This window comes from Saccopteryx leptura, chromosome 9 (assembly GCF_036850995.1).
Source record: "Saccopteryx leptura isolate mSacLep1 chromosome 9, mSacLep1_pri_phased_curated, whole genome shotgun sequence".
NCBI lineage: Eukaryota > Metazoa > Chordata > Mammalia > Chiroptera > Emballonuridae > Saccopteryx > Saccopteryx leptura.
Window position 1 is genome coordinate 71,366,244 of NC_089511.1, and position 24,936 is coordinate 71,391,179.

Below are 24,936 nucleotides of genomic sequence, written 5' to 3' on the forward strand. Positions count from 1 at the left end.
TAGTAGAGACATCAGTGCACAGGATTCTTATTCAACATGCTGCCCCCACCTAGAGTACTTGTTACACATGCATATTCCTCGGCCCTTCCCACAGAAATTCTGACTGGGGAGGTCTGACAGAGGACTTGGGAGCCCGCATTTTTAACAGGCACTCCAAGGGGGCTCAGGTGTGGCTACTTGGCATGTACCCTGAGGAGTTCTATGAGGTTTACGGGAGTAGCTGTGCTTGGCAGCATGGGGGGCCATTAACACCATGAGCTGCCCAGAGACGGCAGGCACCTGGTGCTTCAGGAAAAGGTCTCGGACTAGTGCTTCTCAGATTGAGCTGTGTGTGGAAACCACCTGGGGGCTTGCTCGGGGCAGATTCCAATCTGGGAGATCGGAGACGGAGCCCGAGTTCTGAATCTCTAACAAGTTCCCAGGTGACGTCCAGACTGTTGATCTACCTATGACACTTGGAGAAGCCAGAGCTCTTGGCAGGGTTTCTCCCACTTTAGCATGCATCTGCATCAACTGGGGGCGGCTTATTAAGACAGATTGCTGTCCCCTCCCCCCAGTTTCTGACAGAGGAGGTCTGGGAGAAGCCTGAGAATGTGCCTTTCTAACAAGTTTTCAGGCAGTGCTCCTGGTCCTGGGACTCCACATAGGGAAGGAAATACTGGCCTCGCCAGTAAGAAGGGAACCAGTATGAGGGCAGAATGAAGTAAGTGCAGCCCCAAGCATTCCTACGTCATACAGATACTATTTGGTCAAAGTGCTATCACTTTATTTGTTAAATTTTTAACAAAAGCTTGTTTTCCTATGATCTCTTGCTTTCTTTGAAACAGCAGGTACACAGGGGGGAAAAACCCAAGCATACTGAGGGTTATGGAAGATTAAATTCTCGCGTAACTGAAATAGTCTCCTGCGCAGCAAACAAAGTCTCCTAAGCACCGGAGCTTCCCTTCAACCCCATACGTTCCTGGAATACGCTGAAAATCTACGTGGCATCAAGAACTGTGAACCAGCAGTCAGAACTTAATGCTGCTCCTTGCACCCACCTTCAAGTCACGTGTGACAGCAGCTGGGGTGAGAGAACTGGCTACCTGGCCTTTCTAAGACGAGTGACCCACCATGTTCCCATATCATCATCATTGCTCACAGTCAGACTAAATGCTTCTACCTCCTCTAGAACCCTCCTGAGCTCTCCTGGGAGCCCCACCCACATGGACCAGCCATCCTCCGCCTGGGAGTCCTCCCTGATGCATCCGGGCACTTGCAGGTAATACCACATCTTATCTAGTAGCTTATTATGTATGTATCCACTCATACCTCCCTGACAGCTCGTAAGCAGCGTGGGGCCAGGACCTGCATCTCATTCATCTTTATTGCCCGTTTCTCCAAAGACTATCTTTCCCCAACATGTCTTATTTATAAATACCTAGAAATTTCCTTATACCCCTTCCTGCTTTGGAAAATATAGAGACTACCCCATACTCCAGAAACTTGTAATTAACTGTTGTCTGAACAAACACTCTACACTACAAATCCTTTTCTCCTACTTGGAGTTCCCAGAGCTAACAACCCTGTCCTGGAAGTCTTGTCCCCAAGACCAAGGGAGGCTCCCACTGGGATGAGGGCATCTGCTGTTGCGTGGGCCAGCTGGGGGTGGGGAGAGGCCCCTTGACATGCACTACTTCACGTTCATCTGAACCAGACCTGCAGACTTGAAGAGTTTGAACAGAGGCGGAGAAAATGGTAAGACATGAGGAAGGACTTTCAGACTGAGAACACAGGCAATGCAGGGTGGGTGAGGTGGGACGGGATGAGGATAAACAGTCAAGTGGCATTGAGCCTGTTTTCTATTCAGCTCCACACTCTGGTTAATAGGGAGCTCATCCCTCAGCTGAGGCCTCATTGCCAAGCTTCACTCCACCTCTGACGACTGGTCACCAAGAAGATGCAGATGAGGGAGACCATGATGGACATGGGTGGAAATGAGAGGAGGAAAGAACGTATAGTGTGTTTAGGGGTCTAAGCGGCAGGGGGACAGGTGGCTAGGCTGGCCGAGAACAGATCCCCAAGTCTGCGGAACAACTCATGGGAGTGACTTTTGATATTTTTTTCATCATGACCTAGTACCTATGTCTGTGCACAACACAGTAAAACTGAAATAAGTCACAAAGCAGTAGTTACCATGCTGCATGTGATGTACTCATGGCACGCTGGTCTCAACCTACTATTCTGACTTCATGCCTCACTAGACTGTCATACCGGCAACTTCAAACCCTCTGCCCTACGGAGTCCCGGTCATTTCAGAGGGTCTGCCAGGCTTTGGAATCCCTGCTCTGCTCACTGCTCCCAACCAACCGAGCACCTGCTGTGTGCCGGACACCATGCTCAATGCTGGGAGCAGGGTGGCTCTAGAAAGGAGAGGACATGGAGACCACATCATACACACAGCAAACGTCTGCACAAGGTGGCAGAGATGAGGCCACCAAACTACCCAGACACATGACCTGAGGGCATTCAGCCACTGGTAAGCACCAAGGACAGGCACCAGCACCTTCCAGTGGTTGGCATCAAAAAGTGGACATAAGTGTCCCTGTCTCTCCTGGCTTACATGCCCTGCTGAGGTCCCATCCCTTCTCCCCTCCATGGACTGAAGCCCTCTCGCTTCTCCTCCACTATGGCTCAGAGAGTGGAGCACTATTCATAAATAAAGGTAACGGAGTTGACCTTGCAAGCTTCCAGGTCATCCCAAAGCCAGGCCGGATATGTCTTCTGGGGAGGTCCCTCCAGAGTGAGTCTCCTGTTCTGAAGGGACTTGTGTTCAGAGCTGCCTGGTCTATACTTACTGGCCTAAAGCTTTAAGAGAACTCATGTTTCTGAAATGTACTTCTCAAAATTAAAAAAAAAGATTGGCTCTGGATGGTTGGCTCAGTGGTAGAGCATCAGCCTGGCATGTGGAAGTCCTGGGCTCGATCCCTGACCAAGGCACACAGGAGAAGCACCCATCTGCTTTTCCACCCTTCTCTTTCTCCTTTCTCTCTTATTTCCTTTCTCTCTTCCCCTCTTGCAGCAAAGGCTCCATTGGAGCAAAGTTGGCCCAGTTGCTGAGGATGGCTCCATCGCCTCCACATCAGGTTCTAGAACAGCTCAGATTACAACGAAGCAATGCCCCAGATGGACAGAGCATCACCCCCTAGTGGGCCTACCAAGTGGATACCACTTGGGTGCATGCGGGAATTTGTCTCTCTGCCTCCCCACTTTTCACTTCAGAAAAATACAAAATAAATAAATTAATTAATTAATTAATTAATTAATTAATTAATTTTCAACACCCTCCCAAGGCTCTGAAGGGGAATACACCACCTATACAGTGTCCTAAGCCCCTATTACAATGATCCCAATGATCCTACAGGAGGTCAGCTATGCAGAGCTACTTCCATAATGAAGGACATTGTAGTCCTCACGTCTTCACTCTGATTCCAGCCCCCCTCTCTCCAGCTGCTATGAAGGCTGTGCCTGGCCTTTGGAAAATACAGGGACTATCTCGTACCCGAGAAACCTGTAATCAGCTGTTTTGGAATTAGGAAGCCATCAAGTAATGAGGGAAGATCAGGAAGAGGTAGAAACTAGAAGCGAGGGAACTCCAGAAAGGCAGCAATAGCTCCGTGTGCCTCTTCTCTCCACCTGGAAGGGTGGGGACAACACCCAGCACCTCCTGTGGGCAGCAGGCCCTGGGACCAGTGCAGCGCCTCCGGGAGCCCCTGAATACTTGGGGAACACCAGGACGGGGCAGTCCCCAGCATCTCCGTATCTTCTAGGCCGGGCCCATCAGGGCAGCAGGTGGCTCTGTCCCAGGTTGAACTGACTGGGAAACAGCCCGGTGGCTCTTTTACCTGGCCACGTGGCCAGGAAGGCTAGGGGGATCCTAGAGCCTCAGTTTCTACAGCTGCCAAATGGGGATGATTACTCTGTTGACACAGGTCTGTGCACGAGCATTCTTCTTAAACTGTAAGGTGCTTCCACATGTAACACTGTTATTGTCACTGCAGAAAGACCATGAGCCAAACAGCCGATCTTTGCTCTGGGCATTGTTGCTACTGAAGGATTTTGTCACATTTGTGAGAGGGGAAAGATTAGGGAATCATGCCACCCTGCACTGCCCGCTTTGGGGAAAGTCACTTTGTACTGCAGCCAGCCTAGATGCCCACTTCCAATGTTCCTCTGCTTGGGGAGGGGATGAATCTCCATTTGAAAGCCGAGAAGAAGCTGAGGCTCAGAGAGGTGATATGAGTCTTTGAAGGCCACAGTTAGGAGGTGCAGAAGCCAATGGCCAGAGCCTGTCCTGACCTGCCTGCCTGCAACTACACGCCTGTTTCTGGTCTTGACACAGGCCTTGAGTAGCCCCTGTGTGGTTACTACCCCATCTGGTTAAGCAGCAGAGGAAGTGGAGGCACCTCATGGAATAAGAAGCAGGGGAGAAAGGGCCCAGCAAGGAGGGCCCATCTGTGAATGAAGGGCTTAGGGCAAGACCCTCATGGTTAAGACAGCACAGAAGGAAGAGCCGCACAGTGCAAAGCACTTCTGGGCATACTCCTTCCACTTAAAGATGGCACAAAGGCCCCAGTGACCAGGGGTCCAACCAAGGGGCAAGCCACTCATGGATCCTGGTCTTTGGAGGGCAAGACTGAATGACAGCCCATGCCCAGAGCCTTCCCAGAGCCAGGCCAGGAAGCCCCATTCCAGGCACAGGCTGAGTTTTAAAATCAAGTATTCTCATCCTGGCAATTCTGTGGTCTTGCTGTGCAACCTGATGCTCTTTCATGACCTCTTTGTGCCTCAGTTTACTCATCTGTAAAAGAATTAACCTAGAAATTCAGAGGTTAGTCAATCCTACCTCCCACTCAGCCAGGGACACAGTCCTCACCAGGTGGCTGCTGACCACCACACGAGGCCAGCTGTGTCCCACCGAGCAGCTCCAAACCACCAGAGAGCTTTTACTTTTACTCAGATGGCATAATGACTACAAAAAGGCTTACAAAAATAAATGCATAATTGAAGACAATTATTATTGACACCATCAACATTAGAAGCCAAGTGAGAGAGGGTGAAATGGGGCTGGAGAGGGGCTTCCTGAGCTACAAGGCAGTTGAGGTGGGGGGCCGAGGGGGAAGGTGGAGCCCCTGCTGATAACAGGTTCTCCTGGGAAGACTGGACAGCAGCTGGAGAGGTGGCCCAGGTCCTGTGAGGCCAAGAGGTACACAACTGCTGCCAAGGCGGAAGGGCACAGTTCCCCGACCTCAGCAACACCCTCTTGCTGGGGTCTGCTGTTTGCAGAAGGCACATCTCAGACCGGAGTGGGTCATTTGTACTGGAAGGTGCAGAGAGGGTGTAAGCCTAGTGGCCCCTGCTTATACTGGTGAAGAGCTCCCTGTGAAACCAGGAAGAGAGAGCCAGGGACTTAGAGTCAGCGCACACAGGGTCCGAGCTGAAGGGTCTTAGGGCAGCCTAGGCTGGCAGACAGAGATGTGAAAGGGATGGCTTGTGGCCCAAGGCTGGCCCAGCTAGATCAGACCTTGACATGGGAAAGCCGAGGACTTCTACCTGGCAAGTGGCAAGGTCTCAGAATGGTTCCTTTCGTGGGTTCAGTGCCCTGTGCTCTGGTCTGTCATCTCAGACCAGAAAACCCAGCCTTGCCCTCGTCTGTGGAAGTGTGACTCCAAAGCCCCATGCCTTGTGCCCCGTGAGACCATGGGAGCTTCACTCAGGAAAGGGAGTTCGGAGGGAGGAAGGACCGACAGAGGGAGGGGCAGGGGCAGAGGGGCCGTGTCCACTCACCCACGATGTCATTCTCCTCCAGATTGATGGTCTCCAGAGCAGGCAGGGCGGTGAGCTGCTCAGGGAAGTCATGGAACTGGTTCCGAGACAGGTCAATGGCCTTGAGGTGCTGCAGGGTACTGACCTCGTTGGGGAGGCGGTGCAGGAAGTTCCCTTCCAGGCGGAGCTCTGCGTGTGGAGGGCGGAAAGGAGGAAGGGTGAGAGGGAAAGCAACCTGGAAACCAGGGCCAGCGCCCAGGCCAGGGAGGCAGCATGGGAGGCACGGGCCAGAAGGAAGTCCTCCCGAACCAGGTCTGACTCCTGGATTTTTATGCACGAGGAGGAGTGACTACCATTGCTGGCCAGGTGGTCATTTCCAGCTGGGCTCCTTGCTTTCGGCTTCGGAATGGAAGTCTCTCCCCACAGAACCCTGGGCCCAGATGAAGGGTCAGGACGTGCTGGCTCCTCCCTCAGACAAGGCCTCCACTCCAGGCCTTGGTGGGAAGGTCAGGATGGACAGTCCCCAGACTCACCCCACCTGCAGCCCACCTGAGTGTAGTGGAGTAACCCATTGCACACCTGCAGCCCACCTGAGTGTAGTGGAGTAGCCCATTGCACACCTGCAGCCCACCTGAGTGTAGTGGAGTAACCCATTGCACACCTGCAGCCCACCTGAGTGTAGTGGAGTAACCCATTGCACACCTGCAGCCCACCTGAGTGTAGTGGAGTAGCCCACTGCACACCTGCAGCCCACCTGAGTGTAGTGGAGTAGCTCACTGCACACCTGCAGCCCACCTGAGTGTAGTGGAGTAGCCCACTGCACACCTGCAGCCCATCTGAGTGTAGTGGAGTAACCCACTGCACACCTGCAGCCCACCTGAGTGTAGTGGAGTAACCCACTGCACACCTGCAGCCCACCTGAGTGTAGTGGAGTAACCCATTGCATGGCCTTGGACCTGGACTCACCCCACCTGCAGCCCACCTGAGTGTAGTGGAGTAGCCCATTGCACACCTGCAGCCCACCTGAGTGTAGTGGAGTAACCCATTGCACACCTGCAGCCCACCTGAGTGTAGTGGAGTAACCCATTGCACACCTGCAGCCCACCTGAGTGTAGTGGAGTAACCCATTGCACGGCCTTGGATGGGAACACAGCCAACAAGAAAAGAATGTTTTGCCAAGAAAATTGTTTTGTGACTTAAAGGCGGGTCACTGAAACAGGTCTATGTGACTGAAGGCAGTTGCTGGGCTTTTCTCAGTAAAACATTCTCATAAGGTTTCTGTACTTTCCAAGGTTATCCCTTAAGATAAGGAGAGGAATGTTATGGGACCCATAGAAGCAATAGCAATTCATGCCTTCTGATATTGTGTTGTTACTAAGCTATCTTGCAGGTGCATTCCATGTATCTTTAAGTAAAAGTTACACTTGATGTTGTGCCAATTTCTCAGTAAACAAGCTTTTTGAAGTCTTGTGAATAAAATTAGGACACAGTGTGAACTCGGGGCCATTTGCCTGAGCAAGCGGTGGTCCTTTGCTAGTCCTTGATGATTTCGTCTGCTGATCTCTCTCTCTGCGCCCTAGACTCACAACAACATTTGGCGCCTACTGTGGGGCCTTAAGAAGAGATTGGGAACAGATGGAACCCCAAAAGGATAAGATGGACGGGCTGTGTACGCGAAACTTTCGGGTAACTAGCAAAGTCATGGGAAATTCCCATTCATTACGGGACAATTATGTACAAGTTTTAAAATCCCTTTTAAAAGGATCTGGGATTCAGATAAAAGACAAGGTTTTGTTACATCTTTTAAATGCTATTCAGAAACACTGTTATTGTTATACTCCTGAACACTGTAATCAATTGAATTTGAATGTTTGGCAACAAGTAGGAAAATCTTTACGCTGTGTTCATCAGCACGGAGATCCACTTGATGCTGAAATGTGGGCTGCTTATAATCTTATTGCTACAGCCCTTGGACCTTTGCAATCAGATGGAGATTCTGTTAAAGACTTGAGTGAGCTTATTTTTAATGAGCCTGAAGAATTTGATTCAGCACAGAATGAACAGAATAATGACTTAGACAATACTGTCTCTGCTTCTGAAGTTACTGATAATGTTAATGAAATTCAGCTGTCCACAGGCTTTCATTCCCTCTTTCTTCAAAAATGAGGGAGCCCCTATGGATGATGTTGCCTGTCTAAAACATTTATTAAGTAAACTACAATTTACACTGGAACAACAGGAGAATGGAAATCAGTATACTGCTTATCCTGTTCAAAAGCAAGATATATGTGAGCCTACGGCTCCTCCAATTCAAGGTAAAAAATTAATTGGTACTGGCAGGGGAAGGATTTTTCAATTCCCTGAAATCTCTGAAATGCAACAGGTACTTATGCATCATGATGATTTAGAATCTAATTCTAGTAATTTTTCTGCATCTATTTTTCCAATTATTCGACAGCCTTTTCCTCTTAATGCTCCAGATCCTGGGGGAGGGCATAATATCCAATTTGACCAATTTGAATTTATTTTCTTAAAGCTAGTCAAACAATCTGTTGCTGCGTATGGACCTCAGTCCTGGTATGTTCAAGGTCTTATCTCTTCCTATTGTAGTAATCATTTAATGATTCCTTTGGATTGGGATTTACTTGCTAGTACGGTTTTGGACCCAGGACAATATTTACAATTCAAATCTTGGTGGAGAGAGGAGGTTCTTCGAATATCTCGCATGAATGCCAGAAATAATCTCCCGGGAGCTACTTTTGAAATGCTCATAGGCATTGGCGCTTATGCAGCTGTGGGACAACAAACTGATTATACCGATGCTGTTATAGCTCAGATTAGATCTCTTGTTTTAAAGCCTGGATGCAAATTCATGGAGTTGGAGACAAGGAAGAAAAGCTTAAAGCTTTACATCAGTTGGTACAAATTCAATTAAAATTAGGACATATAGAAGAATCTAATGAAGTCCTTATAATTCTCTAGTCTTTGAAATAATAAATAAATACTAATTTTCTTTGGTGTTTTAGCTACAATCTTCTGAGCTACCGTTTTGTTTCTTTCTTATTCTTTGCCTGGAAACTGAGGCAGGGGACATGTGTTGGATCTGACTATAGAAAATATCCCAGCAGCTGCCAAGAGAATTTTCTTGGGGAAAATTTGTTTAGTCTCATCCATCTTCAGTCCCTCTGTCAGAAAATGCCCTGATTAAAATCAGGCAGGCATCTTTCTAGTCTGACTGTGCTCTGAAATCCCGGGCTTCTCTTTGATTTGTCTAGTCTGGTTTGTCTGATTCTAATTTCTGTTTAGTTTTTGTTTGATGTTGTCTAAAATGTAATTTTTAAGGCCTAAACTGTTTACATACAAAAATTAAAAATGCTGGCTTTTATATTGAAAAAAGTTTCATCCATATATTTTTTTGCTTTAAAATTAGAAATTATAAGGAGCGCTCATTTAAATTTAAATTGAATAGAATATAGATCCTTAAGACTTGCTAATTTAGTTAATACATTATGAGGTATATTCAAAGTTTGAAATCAAATAAGAATTCAAGTATTAGGATTAAAGTTATATGTTATACTTGTGTTTCTGTGTTGAAAATTGTCTTGTTTGTGTGTAAAATATGTTCAAATTTGTAAAACTAAGGAATTAAACAAAATTAAGTCATTTTAAGAATTTATCTCAAGCTGCTTCAGACAGTTGGCTGCTTGTAAGGCAACATCCTGAAAAAGGAGGCACTGAGGAAAGCAGGAATTTAGTTCCTCTGATGCCCTAAAATAGACTTAACAATACAAAAGACTTTTAGATATAGAAGCTGATACATCTCTTATTATTAAGTAACATTAGTTTTCTTTTTAGCCCACTTAAGCAGTAGTCACTAAGCTGCATGGCTTAGGAGAAGTCCCTAACAAAGCTCTAAAATTTCTTTTACAACAGGAAAATAACAAGGGTCATTTGGCCTCTGATAAAGAAAAACATTTATCTTATAAATAATTAAAAGAGCAACTTTTTAAATTACAGTCTAAACTTTCTGACAAGGCGTTTTTTATACTCACTATGACCAAATTTCTGTCAAAGCTCTTAAAGAGTTAAAAACAGCTTGCTCCCAGTATACACAGGAACTGCTATCCTCCTTCATAGACTCTGAATGTTTTATTTCAAAAAATTTAGAAATGTTAGCTTGGACTGTTCTTTCAAAAGCGAAAGAGTTACAATTTATAACTTAGGAAAATCAAGCTTGTATTCAAGCTAATCAAAATGCTAATGCTAACCCTCTTTTTAATATTACACAAGATGAACTTTTTAAATAGACAGTTTTCTAATTTACAACAGCAATGTAGACAAAATGTAAGGGTGAGGATTTGCTCTTATTTCCACAGATACAGAACTAGTAGATACCTTCCAGAAAATTGAAGCCTCGGCATAAGTTGGAAATAGGAAAAAGGAAAATTTGACAATTAAATAAACTTACCCAGGAGGCCAAAAAAAATGTTTTAATTAAGACTAAGACTTCAAAAAACATCATTGACTCTGTTTCTAGCAATGCTAGCTGTTATGTCTATAACAATAAGCATAACTAACTATTCTTACTAAGTTTATATTACTTAAATAAGCAATGTTGAATAGTCAGACACCGTATCAACTTTATGTAAATCAACCTTTAGAAAAATTTGTTAAAAATATCCTCAATCTTTAATAATCTATTATATAAATGATGTTAATAGCTTATAAAAATAATGCTGAACTTTCAGTCATCCTTAAAAATGCTTCTGAAACCTTAAATCAGTGTAGTTTGATTGTAGTTAAAGACAAAATTCAAACATCTTGTCCTATTAACATTGTTACTGATTCACAATATGTAGAACATACAATTAAACTTATAGAAACTTTATATTTCAAATAATAGTTCTAGATTACACAAATTGTTTCAAGAGTTACAACTTTTATTGTAGGAATGAAATTTGCCTATCTATATAACTCACATTTGTTCTCATACAGCTTTACCAGGACCTATGTCTACTACAGATAATGAAGTTGATCAATTACTCATTAGATCAATAAAAATAGCTACTAAGTTTTATACAAAGACTCATACAAATAAAAAAGATTTTATGCAAAAATTTAAAATAACCTGGCAAAAAGTTTGAAATATTGTTAAAAACTGTCCTCAGTATAGTATTATAAATACTCCTTTATTATCAAGAAAAATGAATCCTAGAGGACAACACAGTAATAACCTATAACAAATAAATATTACTCATATTTCTTCTTTAAAAAAAACTATCTTATGTACAGTTTTATTAATATTTATTCTTCCTTTCAATAGGCCACACCTTTGCCTAAAGAAAAGGCTGATTATGTCATTCAACATCTTATTGAAGTTTTTAATGTTATAGGCATTCCTAAAGCAATTAAAACTGACAATAGTCCTGTCTATACATCTACTAAATTTCAACAATTCTTAGCATTTTAGAATATTAAACATACTACTAGAATTCCATATAATCCACAAGAACAAGCAATTATTGAACGCAGTAATTGCACTCTGAAAAATGTTACTTAAACAAAAGGGGGGAGAAGAAAGGAGATTATTCCCTAGAATTATGTTACACAAAGTTTTATTTACTTTAAATTTCTTAAATACAGGAGAAGATAATTTGCTGCAGACATTAGATGAAAAGTAACAGTTCTAAGATTAATCAACGTATACATTATAAAAGTGAGTTGAATCAATAGGTACCTAGTGTAGTGCAACACTGGGGAAGAGGGTTTGCTTGTGTCCTTGCAGAATCCGGTGAAGTCCTTTGGTGTCCTGCTCGCAGAATTAAACTAACAACATGAATAAGAACAATAGATTCTTTCCATATCCACCCATTGCTGAGATGAAAGAAATGAATTTCAAAAGAAGAATCTTAAAGGTGCTGCTGCTTGGTATGGAAAAGGCTAAAATACCAAGTTGGGGTTAACTTAAAAAGCTGATCTTTAATGGTAAAAATATGCTACAAGCTACTAGAAAAAAAAATGCTACTAACCTGTTTTTAGCAATGATTGCTTTGGTAACAATTCCGGTAAGTAGAGCTGAAAATTTTAGTTATTAGGCATATGTTCCTAATCCTCCATTAAGTAGAGCTATTCATTAGGAAGATAGTGCCTTTCCTATTTTTGTTAATGACTCTAATTGGCTTCAGGGACCTTTTAATGATAGAGGTCCCTTAGCACCTTCGAAAGAAGTCATAAAATTAGAAAATCATACAACAGGAGTTGAGGAATTACCTATATGTATAGGACATGAGCCACATTGTTTAAACATAGAAGCTCAAGCTTGGCTCTCTATTGTCAAAGATAACGGTAAAGGAGATGAAAAAAAAAACACGTTTGTTACAAGGATATAGATTTAAAAGTAATACATCTGTACATAAAACGTTATAGATTAAAGCCCTCATAGCTCCACCCAAGTTAAAGGGCAGGGTGCTGATTTAAGGTGGCATAAGAACAATGGTTTAATTACAGCTGGTGATCAAAGTAATCATACTATCATATAGCACAGAGGAAGGATGTCACCTCAAGCTCCTCACATAAAATTTGGTCCTATACAATATCATTTGTGGAAAGTAGCCATGGCACTTAAACATATGTCAGTGTAGAAAGGAAAAATCTGGAGAAATTATTCTTCTAATCATATTATGTTAATCTTTAAGAAGAATGAAACACATTTCATATCTGCTTGTGTTAGATTGCTTTATATGTTTGTTATAGGTGAAACCAAATAGACAGCTGAAAATTATTCAATAACTTGCAATAAGTGTGCTTTTTATACATGTATTAACTCTTCTATTCTTTTTAATAAAATAGTCTTTACATTTTAAGAACCTGAACAGGAGTCTAGATTCCAGTACAGATGCATCGGATGTGGCAGGGTTCCCCTTCCATGATGCTGTTACAACATCTTATTAAGTCCTTGAAGCGAACCAAGAGACTGGTTGGACTGATCATCGCCATCATTATAGGACTAATAGCTGTAACCACCGTGGCTGCTGTATCTGGAGTTGGATTACATCCAAGTATTCAAACTGTGGATTTTGTGCAAAAATGGCATAAAGATTCTGAACAACTGTGGACTTCTCAATAACATATAAATAGTAACATTAATACTAAAGTTAATGATTTAGAACAGACTATGATTGTGCTAAGAGATCAAATTGTTAGCCTGCAAAGACAAATTAAGCTAAGATGTGATTAAAATGTAACTACTTTTTGTGTTACCCCTATTTTTTTAAATCGTACTTATTTCCATTAGGAAAATGTTAAAAAACATTCGTTAAATCATGATAATGTAACTAAAGAAATCATTAAATTACAAAGACATATTCATGAAGCTTTTCAAAGAAAATGAGAAATTCTGACAGGTCAACCTATATTGAAGGGATTAATGGATAATTTATCGCAATTAAATTCTATTGAATATATTAAAGAATTTTGGGGATCCACTGTAGGACTTTTTATAATAATATTAATTCTATGCTTTCTTTTATATGTAGTCTGTCAACAAATCAAAGCAAGAGAAATAAGGGATGAATGACAGAAGGCTGTGTTTTCTGTGGTTCTTCATAACATTCAGCATAAACAAAAAGGGGGAAATGTAGTAGAATAGCCCATTGCATGGCCTTGGATGGGAACACAGCCAACAAGAAAAGAATGTTTTGCCAAGAGAATTGTTTTGTGACTTGAAGGCGGGTCACTGAAACAGGTCTATGTGACTGAAGGCAGTTGCTGGGCTTTTCTCAGTAAAACATTCTCATAAGATTTCTGTACTTTCCAAGGTTATCCCTTAAGATAAGGAGAGAAATGTTGTGGGATCCATAGAAGCAATAGCAATTAATGCCTTCTGATATTGTGTTGTTACTAAGCTATCTTGCAGGTGCACTCCATGTATCTTTAAGTAAAAGTTACACTTGATGTTGTGCCAATTTCTCAGTAAACAAACTTTTGGAAGTCTTGTGAATAAAATTAGGACACAGCGTGAACTCGGGGCCATTTGCCTGAGCGAGCAGTGGACCTTTGCTAGTCCTTGATGATTTCGTCTGCTGATCTCTCTCGCTGCGCCCCCGACTCACAACAACATGAGGGACACCATTTCCCACTGCCCTTCTGCTCAAGGAGCCACGCAGCAGCCACGGTCTTCCTGTGTCACCTGACCCTGCTCCTGGGCCCAGCTACAGCTGACCAGATGGGTATGAGTTCCTGCTCCTTGAGCAGTTACTCAAAAAGCTCACCAGCAACCTATGCAGGGACCTGTGTGAGGAGGTAGGAGTCCCTCTGTTGGGAACCTAGCCAAGCCACGGCTGGGGGAGGGGGTGGCGGCCAAAGCTGAGATGCTGCGTTCTACAGAGAGAGGCCCCAAGCAAAGGGAGGGATGAGGGGCAGAAACCAAGAGTCACGGTGAGAGGTAAGGGAGGTAGGGTCATGCAGGGCTTAAACGTGTGGCATCTGGGGTTCCCACTGCCCGAGTTCAAACCCAACAGTGCCACTGACTTGTTTACTCAGATAGTTGTCTAAACCCATTAGGTCTCAGTGTCCATATCTGTAGAAATGGACTACTAACAGTACCTGCTTCACGGGTTGTTGGAGGGTCACATCTGTCAGCACAGGTACAGCACTTGGCTTGGTGCCCAGTACCAAGTGAGCATTCATACCCCCTACTGTTATTATTACAGCAGAGGGCTGTTGTGGAGACCACATGAATGCAAAGAGTCCCCAACAACCTCAGGCTCTTCTTCTTAAGGTCTTTTGACCCTAATGATTTTTCAGTTTGATTCCATCTGGTCAGACCCCATTCTGGAAAAGGGCAACATTTACTACATCCAATCACAAATTGTTTGCTCACTAGGCAATCCACCCCAAGGTACAACAGATCTTGACAAACTCATAATCTGGACTTCTCGGGTTAGTGTTCTCAGGAGGACCAGGCAGGCTCAGGACAGGACTGAATAGTAACATATAAAGCTAAATTCCTTGAGCATTTACCACATGCTGATCCCTCATCGCAGTGTTTACCATGGCTTACCTCAACTCAGTCCTTACAGTGACTAACTAAAGAAGGTATAGAATGGATTCACTTGACAGATGAAGACCTTAGAATTTCTGATGGCAGGCCAGTCTGGCTCCAGTGTTCTTACTGTTTGCCACTCAGCTTATTGACTCACACAGGGCCGTGTGTGGTTAACTACCATAAATAAGGTTTGCAGTCGGTCTCTCTCAGAGAAGCTTCCGGAAGGTGCACTGCTTAAAAAGAGATGTTGTTGCTGAAAAATATCACCCAGAGAGACAGCTGTTATCACCGTTTTAATATTTTTCCCACTCTGTGCATAATATTTTTCCCACTCTGTCCTGGGCCTCATGCTGGAGCTATTTCCTTAAGAAAAGTCACGGTCCAGTCCTCAGGCCCTACTGATGGGGGCAGGCAGCCCAGCCCTCGGGCATGCGCACAGTGCTGATACCTGTCAGGGGGACATAACGCTGTCCCAACTGAAAATGTAAGATTCTGGTGTTTTAATTGGGGATTATTTGTTCCTGACGCATAACTGGTCTCTCTGAACTGATATAATTTGTTCAACTTTAAGTGCATTTTCTGCTTATAAAAGCAGTGCGTGCTCATTGTAAAAATATTGACATCTCAAAAATATGGAACATTGAAAAACAGAAATTCCATATATTTCTACTCCCAGAGAAGACCGAAGTTCTTTAGTGTGCATTCCTCCGTCTTTTTAAAAAAATTTTTAGAGAGAGAGAAAAAAAGAAAGAGATAAAACATTGATTTGTTGTCCCACTTATTTATGTTTCATTGGTTGATTCTTGCATGTATTCTGACTGGGAATCGAACCCGCAACGTTGGCATTCCAGGACAATGCTCTAACAAACTGAACAACCAGCCAGGGCCCTATTTTCTATATGCATACTAACGGATGGATGAATAGATGGATAAAGATTGTTTTCAAAAAACAAAAATGACATCATTAACTATATACTTTGAGACTTTCTTTCTTCCCTCAACCAAGCTTAGGCAGCTTTCCAAAACATCTCTTGGTGTCTCCTTCTCTGGCAATCACTGCTCGAAAGATGAAGAGCCTCTGGGTACAAAATTATTGCCTGCCCCAGCTTCATGTTCCCCCAGGACAGCTGCTCGTAGAAGTCCAGTCTTTTCCAGTCTACCTGAATCATTACCAGCTAGAAGCAGCGGTCATTGGGACTTGGACATGAGCTGCAAAGTATAGAATGGTGACAACAATTCCAGTGCCATGAGGACTTTTCCTGGATGTGGACTTTCCTGGACTCCTGCTCCCTGTGACAGCTCCTAACAGACTGAACTGTGGTTGGGTTGCATTTTTCAGGGATTTGGCATAGTAATGGGGCCAACTTGGACTTGGTGAACATGTTAAGAACACTACTCTTTTATGGATTCTTGCTGTATTGGCCAAGAGTTTGCTTAAAGGCTTTTAATCACTGTAAAAAAAAAAACAGAAGTCTGGATAAAGAAGATGGGGCACATATACACCATGGTATACTAGTCAGCCATAAGAAATGATGACATCGGATCATTTACAGCAGAATGGTGGAATCTGGATAACAGTATGCGGAGTGAAATAAGTAAATCAGAAAAAAACAAGAACTGCAGGATTCCATACATTGGTAGGACATAAAAACGAGACTAAGAGACATGGACAGGAGTGGGGTGGTTACGAGGGGTGGGGGGAGGGAAGGAGGGAGAGGGGGAGGGGGAGGGGTACAGAGAAAACTGGATAGAGGGTGACGGAGAACGATCTCTTTGGGTGATGGGTATGCAACAGAACTAAATGACAAGATAACCTGGAAATGTTTTCTTTGAATATATGTACCCTGATTTATTGATGTCACCCCATTATAATAAAAATTTATTTATAAAAAAAAATTAAAATTAAATTTGTAATAAAAAAGATAAAAAAAAAAAAAAAGAAGTCCAGTCTTGCTTTAATGGCAGGCTCTAAGAAAAATCTCAGCTGCAAGGAGGCCGGGCTGGCTCTGCCCGAACAGTGGCCTCCTCCCCAGCTAGGAAGCTCTTCTGAAAAGCAAAAGGCACAGAGGGAGCAGTGGCTGGGGAGGAGGGCTCCTTGCGCTTGGGTTCAGTTCCTTAGTTGTATTAGTGTAATCAACGGGCTGCATGGAAGCTGGGGCGGAAGTGGGCCTTTCGCCACTCCAGTTTTCCCAGTATTGTAGCCCTAATCCCTGTTGTACTTGTTCTCAAAGTAGATACTCAACAAATCCTTGCTCATTTAGCACTGAAAGAATGAAGGGGGAAGAACCAGGACTCTGCTCTGGTCTAACTCAGTAAGCGTCCTTGGGTTCTCCTTTCTCTGGATGGAATCATGAGACAGTCTTCCTGGTCCATTTATAGCAGGGCTGTGAGGATGAGTTGAGAGTGTTGTGAAAGGCAGGACATGCTGCACAATACAGGCATTTTTTAGGCACCTACTATATACTCAGTCCCGTATTTGAACATGAAAAGAATAATCTTTGCCCAGTGGTGCAGTGAGTAGAGCGACAACCTGGGATGCTGAGGTCCCATGTTTGAAACCCCCCAGGTCACCAGCTTGAGTAGAGGCTCATCTAGCTTGAGTGCAGGGTCACCAGTTTAAGTGTGGGATCACCAACTTGAGCCCAGAGGTTGCTGACTTGAGCCCAAAGTCACTGACTTAGCAAGGGATCACTGGTTCAGTTAGAGCCCCTCAGTCAAGGCACATATGAAAAGTGATCAATGAACAACTAAAGTGATGTAACTATGAGTTGATGCTTCTCATCTCTCTCCTTCTCTCTCCCTTCCTGCCTGCCTGCCTGTCTCTCTCTCACACACACACTAAGAATAATCTTTGAAAGGACTCAATAAATGGAACTATTTCTATTAGAAAGGTACATGATCCATGAGACTTAATTCTTGGATTATAGAGCTTTTTGTGGAAACTAAATTGAAAGCTAACCTTAAAGGCAAGAAGCAAAAGGGGAAATAAAAGAAGAGAAGATACTCTGGCCAGTGGTGGCACAATGGATAAAGCATTGACCCAGGACACTGGGGTCACTGGTTCTAAATCCTGAGGTCACCAGTTTGAGCACAGGCTTGTCAGTGCAGGGTTGCTGGCTTGAGCGGGGGATTGTCCACACGATCCCAATGCAGACAACCCTGAGCCCAAAGGTCGTTGGCTTAAACAAGGGAACATTGGCTCAGCCCTGATCAAGGCATATATGAGAAGCAATCAATGCACAACTAAAGCGAAAGCAACTACAAGGTGATACTTCTCATCCTCTCTCTCCTTTCATGTCTCTCTCTCAAAAGGGAGGGGGAGGGGGAGGGGGAGGGGGAGGGGGGAGGAGGAGGATGATGCAGCCGGGACACATGATTTGTAGGAAAGTCAATCAGACACAGTGATAGAGAAACAGTCTCCCTCACTCACTCAACACACATTACTCAGATCCTACCATAGGGCAGGCACTGAATGCCTGGACAAATCATGACGAACACTAGATCCCTTCCTTAACAAGCTTACATACTAGTGTGGGGGAGAAAGAAACAAACAAGGAAAACAAATAAGATTATATCAGATGACTAGGAAGGTATTTACTGTCAGAGTGAAGGATGAGAACAAACCAGGTATGCCAGGAGCCCACTTGAAAGCTATCAGCAGAAATAATAAGTACAAAGGCCCTGAGGCAGAAAACCACTCAGCACAACGAGGTCAGTGTGCCTGCAGGGGGTAGTGAGAGAGAGAAAGTGCTAGAAATGAGGCCAGAACCAAGTTATATGGGGCCTCAGAGACCTCGGGAAGATAGTGGGTTTACTCTAAGCGAGGGAGGAAGCCAAGGAAAGCATTTTGAAGATGAGCATTAATGACCTAGGTTTAGTGTTGATCTTACATCCTAGAACTTGCTGAATGAGGAGGATTGTTTTGTTTGTTTTTGTCAATTCCTTGGGATTTTCTATGTAGACAAATCACGTCATCTGCAATATGAGACAGTTCTATTTCTTTATTTCCTATCTATACAACTTTAATTTCCCTTTCCCATCTTTTTGCAGTGCTTAGAACTTTCAAAATGAGGGCAGACATCTGCCTGTTCCCAGTCTTACAGGTAAAGCATTTCATCATTAAGTCCGAGGTTAGCTGTAGGATTTTTATAGATTTTTTTTTTTCTGAAGTGAGAAGCAGGGAGGCAGAAAGACTCCTGCATGCAGCTGACGGGATCCACCCAGCGAGCCCACTAGGGGAAAATGCTCTGCCCATCTTGGACCTTGCTCTGTTGCAACCAGAGCCATTTTAGCACCTGAGGCAAGGCCATGGAGCCTTCTTCAGCATCCGGGCCAACTTGCTCCAGTGGAGCCTTGGCTGCAGGAGGGGAAGAGAGAGATAGAGAAAAGGGAGAGGCGGAAGGGTGGAGAAGCAGATAGTCACTTCTCCTGTGTGTCCTGACCAGGAATTGAACCCGGGACATCCACACACCAGGCCAACATTCTACCACTGAAACAACCAGCAAGGGTCTTATAGATATTCTTTACCAAATTGAGGTACTTCCCCTGCAGTCCTAGTTTGCTGAGGGCATTTTTTTTTTAATCATAAATGGTGTTGGGAGTTCTTCAAATGCTTTATCTTTGTCAACAGATATGATAAATAACACTGGTTGAGCCTGACCAGGTGGTGGCGCAGTGGATAGAGCGTTGGACTGGAACGCAGAAGACCCAGGTTTGAGACCCTGAGGTCACCAGCTTGAGCGCAGGCTCATCTGGTTTGAGAAAGGCTCACCAGCTTGAGCCCAAGGTCGCTGGCTTGAGCAAGGAGTCACTCGGTCTGCTGTAGCCCCCCGATCATGGCACATATGAGAAAACAATCAATGAACAACTAAGGTGCTGCAATGAAGAATTGATGCTTCTCATCTCTCTCCCTTCCTGTCTGTCTGTCCCTATCTGTCCCTCTGTCTGACTCCATCTGTCTCACACACACACACACACACACACACACACAGACACACACACAGACACACACAATAACACTGGTTGATTTTGAAATATTTAGCCAGACTTGCACATCTGAAAAATTGAGAAACCCCACTTGGTCATGGTATATAATTCTTTTCATACATTGCTGGGTTTGACTGCTAATATTTTGCTGAGAATTTTTGTGTCTTATTTCATGTGAGATATTAGTCTGTAGTTCTTCTTTTTTTATTTCTGTCTTGTTCATATCAAGATTTGAAATCCAAGTAATTCTGGCCTTGTAGTATGGGTTGGAAAGTGCACCCTTAGACTAGATGTAAAATTGATGTTAATTCTTGTTTAAGAGTTTGATAGAATTTTCCAGTGAAAGCATCTGGGCCTAGAGATTGATTTTCAGGGGGGGGGGGGTCTTTACGTCTGTGAATTCAATTTATTTGATGGTTATAGGATTATTCAGATTGGCTCTTTCGTCTCGGTTGAGTTTAGGTAGTTTGTGGTTTTTAAGGAACTAGTCCATTTCTTCTAAGTTGTCAAAAACCTATGAGTGCAAAGTTGTTCATAATGGACCTGGTAGGTACTGAGCAGAAACCAAACCATGGAGCTGCTTCCAGGCCCCCTCACCAGGGGAAGAAGAAAAAAAAAGGTTCCCAAAAACCTGTCAAAGTCCCAGTCTTACTAACTCCTGGGACTTTATGTCACCCCGACCTGGGCACGTGAAGTTTCCTCTGTTGTTCCACTTCAGAGAAAGAACAAAAATGTGGCCAATAGCCCAGCTGCCTCATCAGTGATGTGCTAAGCTTCCAACTAAACACAGTTGCGGCTACATCTAGCTTTGCTTCTCACCCCTAGGGTCAAAACACATTCTTTCTCGTTGTTGGGGTCACAGTAATGCCCAGGTTCTTGCCACCTTCTCTCTTGGACAGAGAGGGCTGAGGTCCTCTGGTCCCAAGGGCTGCGTTACGGGGCCTCCAGACGTTTCTTCCTGCTCTTTCACCAGGTTTCCGAGCCAAACAATCTGGGCTCTCAGGATGGACTGGAGCTCTAGGAGAAGATCCTACCCTCATCCCACTCCCAAGCCTGTTCTCAACCTGAGAGCCGCCCGTCGTGATATTTCCTTATTTATTATCTCCACTGAACTACGGTTTCTGGTGTCTTTTAAATGGACTTCTTCTTCCTCATGTTCTTCCTATTACTTCCACATTGTCCTTATCTTGGACAACTACCAAGGCTGAGGCCTTAGACTGACCCCAGAGGAGAAAGAAGGCCTGCTGACCGCAATGAGGAACAGATGAGCTTGGCCAGCAGTAATTATGTAGCCGGGCACCAAGGGAATGTACCAACTCTAAAAGCACCTGTCCACTGAGGATCAACCAGTGTCTTGGCCGCCACCCCTACATCAATGAGCTATCATGTTCCTGCCTGCAAGGGCCCCCAGCAGGGCAGAAGCAGCCAGTGTGGTGTGGCAATAAGTGTCTTTCAAATGGCTCAGGATCCACACAAATACAGATGCTGCCCATGGGGGACAGAGGAGCAAGGAGACAGGAGTGAAGGTTCCAGAAGCCACACCCACTCCTCAGGGGGAAAGAGGGATGGGGTGAGAAACTGTTCTAACTGGGTCTGGAACAAGCTACAGTGCAGTGCTAACCATTTTGCCCCCATGAAAAGAGTAAGGCAGCTGTCACTGTCCCAACATGGACCAAATTCTAAAACGTATTGCTGAGTGAAAAGGCAAGTTGCAAAAACAGTGTGTACCCTGTACTCCTGTCAGTAGTTATAAAGGAGCTCTGTGGGTCTGGACCCACAGTCCCAACTCCTTCTTCCTCACTGTATGACCTTGGTCAAGTTCCTTATGTTCTCTCTGTCTCAGTTTCCTCATCTAAGAAAAAGAGACAATATCAGTACTGACCTTATAGGACTATAAAGGTTAAAATAATTTTACACTTGCGAAGTGTTTACAATAGTATGTGTCTACACTTTCAGTGCTACTAACATTAAATACATTTATGTTCTCAATGGCATAGAATAAACATCTCTAGAACTGATAACAGTAGCTGCTTCTAGGCAGGGGAACAGGAAATCTGGGGACAGATGTAAGAGGGAGACTTATTCTTCCCCATTACCCTTTCCAACCCTTGGAGTACTGTGTTGTGTGCATCTATTGACTATTCAAAATGGGAACCTGTTTTCAAATAAAGCCTAAAGCTTTATATCAACTAGAGAAATGCATGGGAAGTGGGTAAGGGAAGCAGAGAGGGGATAGAAAGTGTTCTAATTTTGGAGCCAAGAGCAAAAAGATCTCTGCTTAGAGCTTGAAGAGGGAAATTGTGAAGTTTCATGGCACAATTAGGTAGGGGGTAAGGGGAGATGTTAGCTTGGATCGTGAATGAGGCAACAGAGTTTATGCCGAGTTGCAAACAATGTCCCAGTGTTCCAGATGTGCACACGAGTCCCAGGCCAGGTAGGCAGAGGGGCCCTGGAGTCCAAGCATTTCTAGGGTTGGCAAGCTGCAGGACAGAGATGATGTTCTCCTGCTTGTGAGGCAGGGGCACCTCTCCAGGCTGTCTCCAACTCCCCTCCAAAGGGAATTTATTTCATTTACTCATTTATTTCCAAATATATATATACAGTTTGGTTGATTAAATATATAAATAAAGATAACAAATTAATAGCATGTGGGATTTATACACTTCCTGTGAAGTAATATTACAATGTCCATTTTGGGATGAGAAACTGAAATCTGAGTGGTCCAATAATTGTCCCAAGGTCACACAGCCTGGAAATGCCAGGACCAGGTTTATAGACCCTAGGGGTAAACTATTTCCTCATAGTTCCTCGCACAGTGGCCAACAAACAGCATTCACTCAGGAACTGAGCAAATAAGAAATGATAAAATCACCATCCATCAGTGCTCCATCTAACAAATTATGGAAACCACTATGCTGGCTGTTTCCAGCAACTGCTTCCATACCTATGCCTTTTGTAGTGAGAGTTTGCAGCAACTCCCATCAAGAGGATGAGTCTAGCTCCCTACCTCTTGAATCAGCTAGAATGCAGCAGAAGTGATGTTCTGGAACTTCCAAGCCCAAGGAGTAGCAACCTACTTCCTTCTTCTTGGAAGCACCTACTTCCTTCTTCTTGGAAGCAACCTACTTCCTTCTTCTTGGAAGCACCTACTTCCTTCCTGCCACCGTGCTGTGAGGAAGTCTAAGCAGATTAGAGGCCACGTGAGGGGACTTGCTCCTCAGAAAGGTGACCTCAGTCTATGCCACGTGGAACAGAAGAACCACCCAGCGGAGACCAGCCAACCCACAGAGCTGGAGGAAGTGACACATTATTGTTTAAGCTCAGCATATCTTAGGGCAGTTTGTTATATAGCAATAGAGCAAAGAAATAGCTATTCTGTAATCAAGGATTACTTCGGGGCAATACACTCTTGCCTGGACGCTCTAAGGAGAGCTGGCCACGCCCTGCCAGCATCCCAGGCCCAGGCTGTGGTGGAGAGGAAAGCAGGTTATCAGGTTCTGCTGCACTGGCACAATTCAACCTCCTCTTTCACCTGCTGTACTCCCTAACCAACACTATCACAAAGGTGGGAGCAGATGGCACATTCTAGAACCAGGCTCAAACCCAGTGTCTGCGCTATACACACCAAACCACCCAGCCTCCCCTCTTGGGGATCCTGGTTCAGCCTAATATGGAAAGGTTGCCCCTGACAGGCCCAGGCTCAGGGTGACATCAGTGTTTGACGACTTCATGGTATACATTAACTGTCTTAAAATGCTCTCGCCCACTGGCCCACGTGGTCCTATCTCTGGGATTCTATCCAAAGTTATGCTGAAGGCCATGACATTTGGGTTCCTTTAATTCTCTGCTAGGGAAGGCTGGCCCACTGCCTGTAAGCAGACATGTAGGAGCCATGAACAGCTGGCCTTTTCCCCAGTGAGGTCAGCCAGGTAACCCCAGGGGCCAGATGCCCTCCCTTGAGGACTGATGATAAAAACCGATGCAGAAGGCCACAGCCTTATCACCACCTTGGCATCAGGTAGGAACCCTTGGTTGTTGGCAACTGGGAGCTGCCTGTATGGATAGCTGAGGTGAGATGGACCCTCCCAGACCCACTACTTCAGTGGTGAGGTGTGCGGAGGGCACCGGAAAATGCATGCCCGTCAGAGTAGAGCCACCTGATCCAAGACTAAAACCAAGACGTCAGCGCCCCACTGACCGCTGCAAAGCTTCAGGGTCTGACCGCTTCCCCCGCACTGTGCCTCCTCTCTCACCCCTTCATCTGCTAAGCGCCATCAGCTAACCCAGTGGGCCGAGGCAAAGTGGGCAAAGAGCATGGGACTTTGAGTAAATGTCTTCTGTGTCACCCCTGAAATTATAATGTCAACCCTGACTCCCCTGAGAGACCAGGAGCTCCTCAAGGACCCGGTCTAGGTCGTCTTAGTTCTACTATCCTTCCCAAATACTGGGTGCCATGAGGACTGAATGGGACGATGCAGGTGAAACCCTTAGCATGGAGCCGGGAGGGTGGAGCACCCAGTGAATTTGGGCTCTCCTGTTATCACTCACCTGTCATGATGACAGGCTGTGGTCGGGCCTGGCAAGGGCGCTCATGAGGAACTGCTGAAGTGCATGGAAAGGCAGGCTGTGAGAAACTGAATATACACACCGACAAGGGCCAAACCAACTATAAAAACAGAACTCTGACCCCCAAACTGCAGCCCTGCCCAGGAAACCAACCCATCCATTGAGTAACCAGCTCAGGAAGCTAGTTTGCTGTAAGTCAGACTTGTTGGAAGTCAGACTGCTATCTCTATCAACAATTCAGGAAGCCAAACAATACCCTCCGGAACAATTAGCTCCCAAACGGCCGGGACTTGGTTACTGACAATTTTCTTAATTTTTGTCCCCACTTCCAACTTAGCACCAACCAGAGAAAACCAAATACTCACGCTAAGCAGGCACACAGGACGCCCCACTGCTCGGTGTCCTGCCTCCAGCTTCCCCAGGCCAACGCCTCCAATCAGGGTGCACCTGAAGCCTTCCTTTAACACACTAGAATGCTTTCCCTCTCCTCTGCCCGCCTTTGAGTCTCTGCCAAATGCAAGTACAGTGGCAGA

The 24,936-nt window shown here is 44.7% G+C and overlaps 1 protein-coding gene across 3 annotated transcripts in view; it reads right to left on the reverse strand.

The window, feature by feature from the left end:
• The window catches only part of LRRC20 (leucine rich repeat containing 20), an 83,794-nt gene that overhangs the window by 18,948 nt on the left and 39,910 nt on the right, over positions 1-24,936 (reverse strand). For all 3 annotated transcript variants that reach the window (XM_066350197.1, XM_066350195.1, XM_066350196.1), the window contains one exon: positions 5,827-5,994. In XM_066350197.1, coding sequence (XP_066206294.1) covers positions 5,827-5,994 — 168 coding nt within the window. The remainder of the gene's footprint in view (positions 1-5,826; positions 5,995-24,936) is intronic.